We start from the raw sequence: 14,549 nt of genomic DNA, 5'->3' as shown, positions 1-14,549 counted from the left end.
AGGGCTAGTGGGAGATCGGCATTTCCCATCTTCTAATTCAGTAACTTATTCTGTTAATGTTTATAAAGCGTTTTAAGTCAGAAAAAGCCGCACAATTAGTTCAGATCGAATGTACATGTAATTGTCACAAGGTGCCACAATGCAGACACGAAGAAAAAGACCTGTTGGATCGCAATGTAGACAAGATAGACTTCTGCATAGCTCCACGTCCTTCCGTCTCTCAAGGACTCACTCGCTAAATGAGGTGGATGTCATGTAATCCGTTGATGGTCCTAGCTTTTGGAAGGGGCAAGAGGGACCGTTGATGCCTCTGTTATTAAATTCCGGTTTCCCAGAGGGAGGATGCTGCGGTTTCTAAGAGGGGCAAGGCTGAGGCTTTCGCTGTGTAACTTTCCACGGGATTAAGGGAAAGCTGTTTTTATCCTGCACGCTGCTTTCAGCTGTCCTCAAATCAGAGGAAAGGAATGTACATCCCCCCCGCCACCCCCAGTTTTTTTTAACTCAAGTGCAGGACACCTCCTCATAGCTCAGTTTTCTATTTCCAAAGGGGGGGGGGGGCTTTGTTTCGCTGCTTCCTCCTTTGTAGGAGGGGTGCTTTTGGTTATAATTTCCCGGCATGAACTGAGTGTCTCGCCTCCTAAAATGTCTCCTTCTGCATCTTCACCTCCCTCTTGAGAACGGGATGGGGGGAAAAAAAAACTTCTTCCCTTTTGACAGTGAGCATCGCCAGCTTCGTGACGGTGAAGAGGCCTGGCGTGACGGGCGAGAACAACAACGAAGTGGCAAAGCTGGTGAACACACTGAACACGGTGCCGTCGCTAGGCCAAAGCTCAGGACCCCTCGTTGTCCCCAACAACAGCCCTGCCCACGGCTCCCAAAAAGTGGGCGTGTCCGAATCCTCGTCCCTGAAAGGTAAGTTCTGCCGGGGCCCTCTTGGGTTTACTGAACGCCAGCGGTCGGGACCATCCCAGGTCTCAACGACACCCTGTTAACGTGAAGAAAAAAGTGGCAACACAGTATAAGTCCAGAAAACAACAACCATTAAAAAACCCCACACCCTGTGTATCGAAATAAACAAAAATGAACCGTAATTATTGTGTCTTTTCCCGGTTTCTTTTCCATCTGTTAAGTAATTATCGTTCTAGTCCATTTCAGAAGCAGGTATCAATGGAGTCCGCATCAGCTAGCAAACACCTAAAGGGAGATTTATCTTTTAAGCTGGACTTCTTTTTGATGTGGACTCCCATTAACATTGCTTGGAAGACTATTAAAAGCGTGGTATGCCTTCATGAAGACTGTTTCCCCGAGCGCATTCTGCTGTCTTGAAGAGTGACACTGGAGCCCCTCCGTGACCATTTTGAAATGCTTATTCTGTGATATTTGGGTACCACTGTGTATTTTCATTGTTTTGATACTTGCTTCTGAAATTGACTAGAATGTTATTTCCTTAATAGATGTAAACGAAGCAGAAAAAGACACATTGTAGTTGATTTTTGTTTGTTTGGATACCCAGTTGTTGTTTTTTTATTCCTGTCCGTTATCTGTTAGCACGGAAAAGGGAGAACCGTGACACCAAGCAGAGTCCACAAACGTGCTCTCCGATTGGGAGTGTGTTGTTCATTCCGACGAGACCCACCATCCTCTTGTGCCGGGTGGGTGGGACTCTCATAGAAATCGGTTTTGATTAGATCTCATAGATCTTTTCCACTCGTGGTGATGCTTAACCCCAACGCAAGGAGCCCTCCCCTAATGTGAGAGGTGTTCATATTATATGAAGGCCACTCGCGCTGGGCAAAGGTATCCCTATTAGTGGAATCGATCCGGAAGAAGCTAAGAAGAGCCCTGCAGGGTCAGACCAGTGTCTTGTTTCACACGGGAGCCTTGCTCTGCTTGCTCTGGAGAGCCAAGAGGTAGGGATCGGGGAGCCAAGGCCTTCCCCTAATGTTGCCTCTTAGCAATAGTATACAGAGGTCTCCTGCCACAGGACCCTGCCCCAAATCTGGGGGTCCCAGCTCTTTGTATGAAAACAGAGAAATGCTAAAAAGTTCGGTTTGCTTTTCGGAGCTGAGGTCCACCAGTGGCTATTAGCCACAGCGTATTGCTGGAACTCTCTGTCTGGGGCAAGTGATGCTCTGTCTTCTTGGTGCTTCGGGGGGGTGGTTCAGTGGGAGGGCTTCTAGTGTCCTGGTCCCACTGATGGACCTCCTGAGGGCATCTGGGGTTTTTTGGCCACTGTGTGACACAGAGTGTTAGACTGGAAGGCCATAGGCCTGATCCAACATGGCTTCTCTTATGTTCTTATGTGACACAGAGTGTTGGACTGGAGGGGCCATTGGCCTGATCCAGCATGGCTTCTCTTATGTTCTTATGTGTCACAGAGTGTTGGACTGAATGGGCCACTGGCCTGATCCAGCATGGCTTCTCTTATGTTCTTATGTGACACAGAGTGTTGGACTGGAGGGGCCATTGGCCTGATCCAGCATGGCTTCTCTTATGTTCTTATGTGACACAGAGTGTTGGACTGGATGGCTATTGGCCTAATCCAACATGGCTTCTCTTATGTTCTTATGTGACACAGAGTGTTGGACTGGAGGGGCCTGATCCAACATGGCTTCTCTTATGTGTAGCCTTTTGTCTCTGTTTAGTTTGTTTTTTTTTTAAATTACGCCTTGAAGCTTTTTGTGGGTTTGGTTTTTCTGCCGTCCAGACCAGGTGACCATAAACTCGTAGCAGTAGCTCCCCCCACCCCCGATAAATACATAAATAGTTGTAGAAATCTTTAGGGCTGGAAAGTTGGAGTGTCAAGAAGAACACGCAAGCTGCTAGCAAGTTCTCCTTTTCAGTAACCCCGTACGTTTGTTTCTAGGATTGCTGTAAAGGTAGTCCCCTGTGTAAGCACCGAGCCGATGCCAACCCATGGGGTGATGTCGCATCGTGACTATTTCTTGGCAGGCTGTTTACAGGGCGGTTTGCCATTGCCTTCCATGCTGTGCATTCAAAAACAAGAATCTAGTAGCCTCTCAAAGACCAACAATATTTGTAGCAGGGTAGGAGCTATCATCAAGAGAGCCAGTTTGGTGTAGTGGTTAAGTGTGCGGACTCTTATCTTGGAGAACTGGGTTTGATTCCTCACTCCTCCACTTGCACCTGCTGGAATGGCCTTGGGTCAGCCATAGCTCTGGCAGAGGTTGTCCTTGAAAGGGCAGCTTCTGAGAGAGCTCTCTCAGCCCCACCCACCTCACAGGGTGTCTGTTGTGGGGGAGGAAGGGAAAGGAGATTGTGAGCCGCTCTGAGACTCTTCGGAGTGGAGGGCAGGATATAAATTCAATATCTTCATCTACCTCACAGAGTATCTGTTGTGGGGGAGGAAGGCATAGGAGATGGTGAGCCGCTCTGAGACTCTTCGGAGTGGAGGGCGGGATATAAATCCAATATCTTCATCTACCTCACAGGGTGTCTGTTGTGGGGGAGGAAGGGAAAGGAGATTGTGAGCCGCTCTGAGACTCTTCGGAGTGGAGGGCGGGATATAAATCCAATATCTTCATCTACCTCACAGAGTATCTGTTGTGGGGGAGGAAGGGAAAGGAGATTGTGAGCCGCTCTGAGACTCTTCGGAGTGGAGGGCGGGATATAAATCCAATATCTTCATCTACCTCACAGGGTGTCTGTTGTGGGGGAGGAAAGGAAAGGAGATTGTGAGCCGCTCTGAGACTCTTCGGAGTGGAGGGTGGGATATAAATCCAATATCTTCATCTACCTCACAGGGTGTCTGTTGTGGGGGAGGAAGGGAAAGGAGATTGTGAGCCACTCTGAGACTCTTCGAAGTGGAGGGCGGGCTATAAATCCAATATCTTCATCTACCTCACAGGGTGTCTGTTGTGGGGGAGGAAGCGAAAGGAGATTGTGAGCCGCTCTGAGACTCTTCGGAGTGGAGGGCGGGATATAAATCCAATATCTTCATCTACCTCACAGGGTGTCTGTTGTGGGGGAGGAAAAGAAAGGAGATTGTGAGCCGCTCTGAGACTCTTCGGAGTGGAGGGCAGGATATAAATCCAATATCATCTTCTTCTTCTCCACTTGCACCTGCTGGCATGGCCTTGGGTCAGCCATAGCTCTCACAGGAGTTGTTCTTGAAAGGGCAGCTCCTGGGAGAGCTCTCTCAGCCCCACCTACCTCACAGGGTGTCTGTTGTGCGGGAAGGAGATAGTGAGCCGCTCTGAGACTCTGATTCAGAGAGACGGTCAGGGTATGAATTTGTGGTCTTCTTCTATCGGGAATCGATGCTCACTTCTCCAGATACCAGATCTGAAGAGGAGAGCAGGGACAAAACCTCCTACCCCACCCCGCTAATACAGATTGGCCCAAGCGTGCCATAAAATCAACCAACAGCCAGTGGACATCAAAACAAAACGATTTGCAGCCATGCAAAATATGTGTGAAGACAAAAAAACAAAACAAAACTCGCATCCCTGAACCAAGCGTTTTGGAGTGGAGTCCCAGCTCCCAGCCGCTGCTCTTCCAGCCTAATGCCATGAAGGCATATGGCAGGGGTGGCCAACGGTAGCTCTCCGGATGTTTTTCGCCTACAACTCCCATCAGCCGCAACCAGCATGCCATGCTGGCTGGGGCTGATGGGAGTTGCAGGCCAAAAAACATCTGGAGAGCTACCGTTGGCCACCTCTGGCATAGGGGATCAGAAGCTAGATGGCCCTCTGACAGCAGTGCTGACCCTGGAACTCGCTATGAATTGATGCTGAATGCGAGACGGGAGGGCAGGAAGGGATGAGGCAGTGCTCGCCTCTTGTGGCCCCGCCTTTCTGTTTCGAGAATTTTATATGATTTAACAACTTGGGGGGCGGGGGGGAGAAATAAAGACAAAAGAGACTAAAACTGAAACTAGCAGATAAGAAATAGCAAAATCTGAATATATGTAATATATAAAAGGCCAACGCCATGCTGGGAATTATTAGGAAGGGAATTGAAAACAAATCAGCCAGTATCATAATGCCCCTGTATAAATCGATGGTGCGGTCTCATTTGGAGTACTGTGTGCAGTTTTGGTCGCCGCACCTCAAAAAGGATATTATAGCATTGGAGAAAGTTCAGAAAAGGGCAACTAGAATGATTAAAGGGCTGGAACACTTTCCCTATGAGGAAAGGTTGAAACGCTTGGGACTCTTTAGCTTGGAGAAACGTCGACTGCGGGGTGACATGATAGAGGTTTACAAGATAATGCATGGGATGGAGAAAGTAGAGAAAGAAGTACTTTTCTCCCTTTCTCACAATACAAGAACTCGTGGGCATTCGATGAAATTGCTGAGCAGACAGGTTAAAACGGATAAAAGGAAGTACTTCTTCACCCAAAGGGTGATTAACATGTGGAATTCACTGCCACAGGAGGTGGTGGCGGCCACAAGCATAGCCACCTTCTAGAGGGGTTTAGATAAAAATATGGAGCAGAGGTCCATCAGTGGCTATTAGCCACGGTGTGTGTGTGTATATATATATATTTTTGGCCGCTGTGTGACACAGAATGTTGGACTGGATGGGCCATTGGCCTGATCTGACATGGCTTCTCTTATGTTCTCACGTAAGTGTCTCCCCCTTCTACAATTCCAGTTAGAATGCAGCTCATACTAAACACTGACAGTACATTCGATTGTTGTCATATTGTTACACATCCAGTCTTCGAACATTTTGATTTCTCTTAAACATAATTTTATTTATTTTTTTTATTTATTTATTCGGGATTTGTATCCCGCCCTTCCCACGAGTGGCTCAGGGCGGCTTCCAACAATAACTAGACTACATTATTTCATTAGTTCCGTTGTTATCCTTCTCTTCCAGGTAATATGTTGTTATCAAGTCAAGTTAGCCTTTATCGGCATAAAAGTACGCAAGAAATTCACAGCTATCCCCGCCCCGTCCCCCAGCAACCCCCGTTCTATGCCCAGAGGAAGGGAAAAAACCTCCAGGATCCTTGGGCCAATCTGGCCTGGAGGAAAATTCCTTCTTGACCCCAAAGCTGCAATCGTCATTACCTTGCACATTTAAGATAGGGCCATGAGTTTTAGTTTACAAGTGCTTCAAGTTCTTAGAAAACTGGTTTAAACTTAAATAATCAAGATAGGATGAACATATGAAGCTGCCTTATACCGAATCAGGCCTTTGGTCCATCAAAGTTAGTATTGTCTTCTCAGACTGGCAGCGGCTCTCCGGGGTCTCAAGCTGAGTTTTTTCATACCTATTTGTCTGTGCCCTTTTTTAGTTGGAGATGCCGGGGATTGAACCTGGGTTCTTCTGCTTGCTAAGCAGATGCTCTACCACTGAGCCGCCGTCCTTCCCCTAAGGAAGAATGATGGCAATGGCGAAGAAAATGATAACAGTACCAAGGAAATAATGCTATTCAATTGTGTTTAATAATTGAATGCATCACAGTGTTATCTATTGTGGAAGCGGACATCTCTATGCGGGAGGGAGGAAACGCAAAGTGAATACTAAACACTGACCGTAACATGTTATCTGAATATACATAAGTGTCTCCCCCTTCTACAATTCCAGTTTCCATGCAGCTCATACTAAACACTGACAGCACATTCGATTATTGTCATATTGTTACACATCCGGTCTTCTAACATTTTGATTTCTCTTAAACACAATTCGATTACATTATTTCCTTAGTTCCGTTGTTATCCTTCTCTTCCAGGTAATATGTTGTTATCAAGTCAAGTTAGCCTTTATTGGCGTAAAAATATGTTGTTATATTCGCTTTGCATCTCCTCCCTCCCTCATAGAGCTCTCCCCTGCCACAATTACAATTTCAGCAGAACTCATAGATAACGCTATGAGGCATTCAATTATTAAACACAATTGAATAGCATTATTTCCTTGGTCCTGTTATTGTCATTGCTGTCGTAACTTTCTTCGCCATTACCATCATTCTCTTAGTTCATCATACCTTGATGATTTAAGTTTAAACCAATTTTCCAAGACCTTGAAGCACTTGTAAGCTAAAACTCATGGCCCTATCTTAAATGTCCAAGGTAATGACGATTCAATCAATCAATCAATCAATTTTTATTTGTATCCCGCCCTCCCCGCCGAAGCAGGCTCAGGGCGGCTAACAACATAATCAATACATTAGTTTTACAAGGTATTTGAACATAACTAATTAAGACATTAATTAAAATTCTACTAAAACTCTAAAATCAATAAAATCTTTAAAATTAATATACTGGTGCTGTTGTATAGGTTTCCCTAGCAGTTTCCCTTAATCGGTGAAGGCCAATCGGAACAGGGTGGTCTTGCAGGCCCTGCGGAACTGTTCAAATCCCCGCAGGGCCCGCAGATCCCCCGGAAGCTGGTTCCATAGGCGTGGAGCCATAACAGAGAAAGCCCGATCACGGGTACTCTGAAGCTTTACCTCTCTCGGCCCGGGGATAGTCAGCAAGTTCTTCCCAGCTGACCTCAGCGCTCTCTGGGGTTCTTATGGGGAAAGACGGTGCCTAAGGTAGTGCAGCTTTGGGGTCAAGAAGGAATTTTCCTCCAGGCCAGATTGGCCCCAGGATCCTGGAGGCTTTTCCCCTTCCTCTGGGCATAGAGTAGGGGTTGCCGGGGGACGAGGCGGGGATAGCTGTGAATTTCTTGCATTGTGCAGGGAGTTGGACTAGATGACCCTTGGGGGGTACCTTCCATCTTTGTTTCTAGCTCATCTACTTGCCCAAAAAGTCAATTTTTTTTAAAAAAAAAATGGTTAATGGAGAATGGCAGAAAAGGAAAGTCTTGAGCAAAGCAAAAAGCTAGCAAGGGAGGTTTGGAAGGTTTCCTGGTCCCAGTCTTGATCTTTCTCCTTTTTTTTTCCCTTTTCCCGTTGCAGTCAGTTCTTCTCCGATCCCCGCCTTCGATTTGCAGGACAGCGGAAAGAAAGTCTGTCCGAGGTGCAACGCCCAGTTTAGAGTCACTGAAGCTTTAAGAGGCCATATGTGCGTAAGTAACCCCCCCCCCCAAGAGGAGGACTTCAGACATTTTGCTTGGCTGACTGCAGAGTGGAAAGTTGCCTCAGACAAATATTGCCGGAATATTAGGATATTGGTATGGATGTGTGGGCATGCTCCTCGCCCAGTAAAGTTGGTGGGAAGTAAGCCTGAGGCTCACAAGAGGAAGTCCTGTTTTACACAATGAATGGCTTCACACGGGGGTGTCAAACGTGTGACCCGAGAGCCAAATCTTGCCCCCGGAGGATTCCTATCAGGCCCATGAGCAACTCACCATCATCTGCTTCCTTCCTTCTTTCTCTCTCTTGCTTCCTTCTGCTTCACAGCTTGCTTTGCCAGGCTTGCTCAATCGCACAGGAGCTACAGAGCAAAGCCTCTTATTTTCTCCGTCGGCTGACCAGCACATGAAGCAACTTATATACAAAATCTCACAGTGCCCAGCCGTTTCATGTTTTCCCCTTCGTCTTGGGCTCAAAGCATTGACCATGACATTTCTGTATTGAATGTCAATAAACCAGAAGTAGGTTTGCAGTTTACAGACCCACGCCTGAACAAGAAGATAGAGGAAGGTATTGGATTTATATCCCGCCCTCTACTCTGACTCTCAGATTCTCAGAGCGGCTCACAATCTCCTTTACCTTCCTCCAGAACAAAGGTGAGGTAGGTGGGGCTGAGAGAGCTCTTACTTCAAGGACAACCCCTGCGAGAGCTATGGCTGTCCCAAGGCCATTCCAGCAGCTGCAAGTGGAGGAGTGGGGAATCAAGCCCGGATCTCCCAGATAAGAGAGCTATGGCTGACCCAAGGCCATTCTAGCAGCTGCAAGCGGAGGAGTGGGGAATCAAACCTGGTTCTCCCAGATAAGAGCTATGGCTGACCCAAGGCCATTCTAACAGCTGCAAGTGGAGGAGTGGGGAATCAAGCCCGGATCTCCCAGATAAGAGAGCTATGGCTGACCCAAAGCCATTCCAGCAGCTGAAAGTGGAGGAGTGGGGAATCAAGCCCGGATCTCCCAGATAAGAGAGCTATGGCTGACCCAAGGCCATTCTAACAGCTGCAGGTGGAGGAGTGGGGAATCAAGCCCGGATCTCCCAGATAAGAGAGCTATGGCTGACCCAAAGCCATTCCAGCAGCTGCAAGTGGAGGAGTGGGGAATCAAACCCGGATCTCCCAGATAAGAGAGCTATGGCTGACTCAAGGCCATTCTAACAGCTGCAAGTGGAGGAGTGGGGAATCAAACCCGGTTCTCCAAGATAAGAGAGCTATGGCTGACTCAAGGCCATTCTAACAGGTGCAAGTGGAGGAGTGGGGAATCAAACCCGGATCTCCCAGATAAGAGAGCTATGGCTGACCCAAGGCCATTCTAGCAGCTGCAAGCAGAGGAGTGGGGAATCAAACCTGGTTCTCCCAGATAAGAGTCCGCGGACTTAACCACTACACCAAACTGGCTCTCACCTGAACAGCATACTCAGGATTGCTACAGCACAGACATTGTCTCCAGATTTTGATGCAGTAATTCAGAGCAAGAGGTTTCCGTTATCAGAAACTGTTAAATAAACAAAATATTGCAAGTGTTGATTTTTAAAACATTTTTAGGTTTTTTTAAAAAAATCTTTAACTTTGTTTGTCTGGATCCCTTATAAAGTTTATATCTGTGCTATACCTGGCTTTACATTTTATGACACAGGACTGAGCAGGTCTCATTTATGTCGGATCCAGCCCTCGTAACAAATGAGTTCGACACCCCTGGCTTAGCCTGTGGCACTGGTTGCCACTAGGCGGTTGTTTAAAACAAAAGCTTTCCTTTCTCCCAGATAACTGGGAAGAGCTCAGATGCTTTAATGCTCTGTTGTATAAAAATGGACGTTGTTTCCGTGGCTTTCACATTTCCATGCCTAATAACCTTGACACTTTCCGCATAAAGACAGAGCGACCGCTGCCCTGTTGAATGAACTGGGGGTGCGTGCGGAGGAGGGCAGCGGTTTGCACAACTACTCCGCGTACCTTTCTGTCCTGTGGTGGCGCAAAACCCGTGAACCTTGTCATAAGAACATAAGAGAAGCCATGTTGGATCAGGCCAGTGGCCCATCCAGTCCAACACTCTGTGTCACATAAGAGAAGCCCTGATGGATCAGGCCAGTGGCCCCTCCAGTCCAACACTCTGTGTCACATAAGAACATAACAGAAGCCATGTTGGATCAGGCAAATGGCCTAACCAGTCCAACACTCTGTGTCACATAAGAACATAACAGAAGCCATGTTGGATCAGGCAAATGGCCTAACCAGTCCAACACTCTGTGTCACATAAGAACATAAGAGAAGCCATGTTGGATCAGGCCAGTGGCCCCTCCAGTCCAACACTCTGTGTCACATAAGAACATAACAGAAGCCATGTTGGATCAGGCCAATGGCCCAACCAATCCAACGCTCTGTGTCACATAAGAACATAAGAGAAGCCATGTTGGATCAGGCCAATGGCCCCTCCAGTCCAACGCTCTGTGTCACATAAGAACATAAGAGAAGCCATGTTGGATCAGGCCAATGGCCCCTCCAGTCCAACGCTCTGTGTCACATAAGAACATAAGAGAAGCCATGTTGGATCAGGCCAATGACCCATCCAGTCCAACACTCTGTGTCACATAAGAACATAAGAGAAGCCATGTTGGATCAGGCCAATAGCTCATCCAGTCCAACACTCTGTGTCACATAAGAACATAAGAGAAGCCCTGTTGGATCAGGCCAATGACCCATCCAGTCCAACACTCTGTGTCACATAAGAACATAAGAGAAGTCATGCTGGATCAGGCCAATGGCCCCTCCAGTCCAACACTCTGTGTCACATAAGAACATAAGAGAAGCCATGTTGGATCAGGCCAGTGGCCCCTCCAGTCCAACACTCTGTGTCACATAAGAACATAACAGAAGCCATGTTGGATCAGGCCAATGGCCCAACCAGTCCAACACTCTGTGTCACATAAGAGAAGCCCTGATGGATCAGGCCAGTGGCCCCTCCGGTCTAACACTCTGTGTCACATAAGAACATAACAGAAGCTATGTTGGATCAGGCCAATGGCCCAACCAGTACAACACTCTGTGTCACATAAGAGAAGCCATGTTGGATCAGGCCAGTGGCCCCTCCAGTCCAACACTCTGTGTCACATAAGAACATAAGAGAAGCCCTGTTGGATCAAGCCAATGGCCATCCAGTCCAACACTCCGTGTCACATAAGAACATAAGAGAAGCCATGTTGGATCAGGCCAATGGCCCATCCAGTCCAACACTCTGTCACATAAGAACAGAAGAGAAGCCCTGTTGGATCAGGCCAGTGGCCCATCCAGTCCAACACTCTGTGTCACATAAGAGAAGCCATGTTGGATCAGGCTAATGGCCCCTCCAGTCCAACACTTTGTGTGACATAAGAACATAAGAAAAGCCATGTTGGATTAGGCTAATGGCCCCTCCAGTCCAACACTTTGTGTGACATAAGAGAAGCCATGTTGGATCAGGCTAATGGCCCCTCCACTCCAACACTTTGTGTGACATAAGAACATAAGAGAAGCCATGTTGGATGGCCATCCAATCCAACACTCTGTGTCACATAAGAACATAATGGAAACCATGTTGGATCAGGCTAATGGCCTCTTCACTCCAACACTCTGTGTCACATAAGAACATAAGAGAAGCCATGTTGGATCAGGCCAATGGTAATGCATGGGATAGAGAAAGTAGAGAAAGAGGTACTTTTCTCCCTTTCTCACAATACAAGAACTTGTGGGCATTCGATGAAATTGCTTAGCAGACCGGTTAAAACGGATAAAAGGAAGTACTTCTTCACAGGAGGTGGTGGCGGCCACAAGTATAGCCACCTTCAAGAGGGGTTTAGATAAAAATATGGAGCACAGTTCCATCAGTGGCTATTAGCCACAGTGTGTGTGTGTATATATAAAATTTTTTGCCACTGTGTGACACAGAGTGTTGGACTGGATGGGCCGTTGGCCTGATCCAACATGGCTTCTCTTATGTTCTTTATGGCCATCCAGTCCAACACTCTGTGTCGCACAGTGGCCAAATATATATATCTTGTCTTTGCTCCTCCAGTACTGCTGCCCTGAAATGGTGGAATTCCTCAAGAAAGGGAAGCCCTCCGAGTCTGAACCAAATATCCAGTCCCCCAAGGCCTCCTCCCCGGAGAAGAACGCCGCAGTCGCCTCACCCCCTTCCTCCACCCCCATCCCCGCGCTCTCGCCGCCGGCCAGGGTATCTGAGCAAAGCGACGGCACGGGGGACGTGTTGCAGAGCAAGCTGATCATGTTGGTGGATGACTTCTACTACGGCAGGGACGGAGGCAAAGCCAGCCAGCTGCTGAATTTCCCCAAGGTGCCGACGTCCTTCCGGTGTCCCCACTGCACCAAGAGGCTCAAGAATAACATACGGTAATGGCTGGGGGCAAGGAGGGGTGGGGGATGGCTGCGGGAGAGCCCGTTCCCTGAAGCCCGCCTGGACTGCAAGAGCTTTTCGTGTCGGCGGGGGGGGGGGGGGGGGATTTTTGCTTGCAGTTTTTCAGAGCAGTGGGGGGAGGGGGGGAATGTCCTATGAATTATTTTCTCCTTTGAATGTAAGAACAGAAGAGAAGCCATGATGGATTAGGCCAATGGCCCCTCCAGTCCAACAGTCTGGCTCACACAGGTGCCAAAAGTTTGGAAGGAATGGCATTTGTTTTACCAGGAATATATAGTATAGCAGGGGTGGCCAAACTGTGGCTTGGGAGCCACATGTGGCCCTTTCACACATGTTGTGTTGCTCTTAAAGCCCCCACTACCCCATCGGCCTGCTTGGAGAAGACATTTCTCTCTTTAAATCACTTCTCCAAGCTAAGCTAGCTGACAGCATTTAAAGTTAAAATGGCTTTCTTTTCCACCAGTCTCCTCCCTCCCCTATCGGTCTTCCTTCCTTCCTTCCTTCCTTCCTTCCTTCCTTCCTTCCTTCCTTCCTTCCTTCCTTCCTTCCTTCCTTCCTTCCTTCCTTCCTCCCTCCCTCCCTCCCTCCCTCCCTCCCTTCCCCTTCCTCCCTCTCCTCCCCCCTGCATTCCCTCCCTCCCTCTCTCTCTCCCTCCCTCCCTTTCCTTCCTTCCTTCCTCCATCCCTTCCCTCTCTCCCTTCCCTCCATCTCTCTCTCTCTCTCTCCCTCCTTCCTTCTCTCTCTCCTTCCCTATCTCCCTCCCTCCTTCCTTCCCTCCCTCTCTCCCTTCCCTCTCTCTCTTCCTCCCTCCTTCCTTCTCTCCCTTCCCTCCCTCCCTTCCCTCCATCTCTCTCTCTCTCCCTCCTTCCTTCTCTCTCTCCTTCCCTATCTCCCTCCCTCCTTCCTTCCCTCCCTCTCTCCCTTCCCTCTCTCTCTTCCTCCCTCCTTCCTTCTCTCCCTTCCCTCCCTCCTTCCTTCTCTCTCTCCTTCCCTCTCTCCTTCCTTCCTTCCCTCCCTCTCTCCCTCCCTCCTTCCCTTCTTTCCCTCCCTCCCTTCCTTCCCTCCCTCCCCTTCTTTCCCTCCCTCCTTCCTTCCCTCCCTCCTTCCCTCTCTCCCTCCCTCCTTCCTTCCTCCCCTCCCTCCTTCCCCTCCCTTCCCCCTCTCTCTCTCTTCCTTCCCTCCCTCCTATGTAGCTCTTACTTTAAGGAAGTTTGACCACCCCTGGTATAGGGAGAGAGTTGTGGCCCAGCAGGCTTCAAGGGGCAGTCAGACCTTTTCCCCTGCAGATCTCAGCAGCATTGGTATCTGCTCTCCCCCCCTCCCCCCCCCCCAGGTTTATGAATCACATGAAGCACCACGTCGAACTGGATCAGCAGAACGGGGAAGTGGACGTCCACACCATCTGCCAGCACTGTTACCGGCAGTTCAACACTCCCTTCCAGCTGCAGTGCCACCTGGAAAACGTCCACAGCCCTTACGAATCGACCAGTAAGCCCCGCCTCGCCCCGGGTTCTGTGGCAGGGCAGAGGGAGGGCGGCGGAACAGTTGCCTCATTGGCCATCCCCTTCTGTGCTCCCGAGTGGCACAACCCCCCCCCCCTTGTCCACTACCTCTCTGAGGAAAATGCTGGCCCCATGATGGGCAGGGAATGCCCCACCCCCAGTGAACATGAGAGAAGCCATGTTGAATCATCCAGTCCAACACTCTGTGCCGCAGAGCGCCCAAAACCCTGCTGCTGTCAGGTGGTCCACCAGCAGGGTCACAACTCCAGGAGCCCTCCCACTCTTCCCTCCGCCCCAAGCACCAAGGAGGCAGAGCAGAAGAGTGGGGAATCAGACCCAGTTCTCCCAGATAAGAGTCTGCACACTTCACCACGACACCAAACTGGCTGTCTAATTCTGCGGGGCTCCCTCCCAGGAAGATGACACGCTCCCTCTCTGTTGCAGCAAAATGCAAGATCTGCGAGTGGGCGTTTGAGAGCGAGCCCATGTTCCTGCAGCACATGAAGGACACCCACAAGCCGGGAGAGATGCCCTACGTCTGCCAGGTACGGGTGGGAAGCCGGGGCGGGGCTGGATCCTGCAGCAGAGACGCTTGT

General features: G+C 49.0%; 1 protein-coding gene and 1 non-coding gene across 3 annotated transcripts in view; one reads left to right on the top strand and one right to left on the bottom strand.

The window, feature by feature from the left end:
• POGZ (pogo transposable element derived with ZNF domain) overlaps positions 1-14,549 on the top strand; it is a 129,976-nt gene that overhangs the window by 90,033 nt on the left and 25,394 nt on the right. For both annotated transcript variants that reach the window (XM_060256175.1, XM_060256183.1), the window contains exons 7-11: positions 718-912; positions 7,877-7,986; positions 12,092-12,426; positions 13,785-13,939; positions 14,398-14,498. In XM_060256175.1, the coding sequence (XP_060112158.1) occupies positions 718-912; positions 7,877-7,986; positions 12,092-12,426; positions 13,785-13,939; positions 14,398-14,498 (896 nt within the window). The remainder of the gene's footprint in view (positions 1-717; positions 913-7,876; positions 7,987-12,091; positions 12,427-13,784; positions 13,940-14,397; positions 14,499-14,549) is intronic.
• TRNAA-AGC (transfer RNA alanine (anticodon AGC)) lies at positions 6,270-6,335 on the bottom strand. The gene has a single exon. It is a non-coding gene; the product is annotated as a tRNA-Ala (tRNA).

Source organism: Heteronotia binoei, chromosome 1 (genome assembly GCF_032191835.1).
Source record: "Heteronotia binoei isolate CCM8104 ecotype False Entrance Well chromosome 1, APGP_CSIRO_Hbin_v1, whole genome shotgun sequence".
Classification (NCBI taxonomy): Eukaryota; Metazoa; Chordata; class Lepidosauria; order Squamata; family Gekkonidae; genus Heteronotia; species Heteronotia binoei.
Note: the sequence above shows the minus strand (reverse complement) of the source record. Positions and strands in the feature narration are given on the sequence as shown.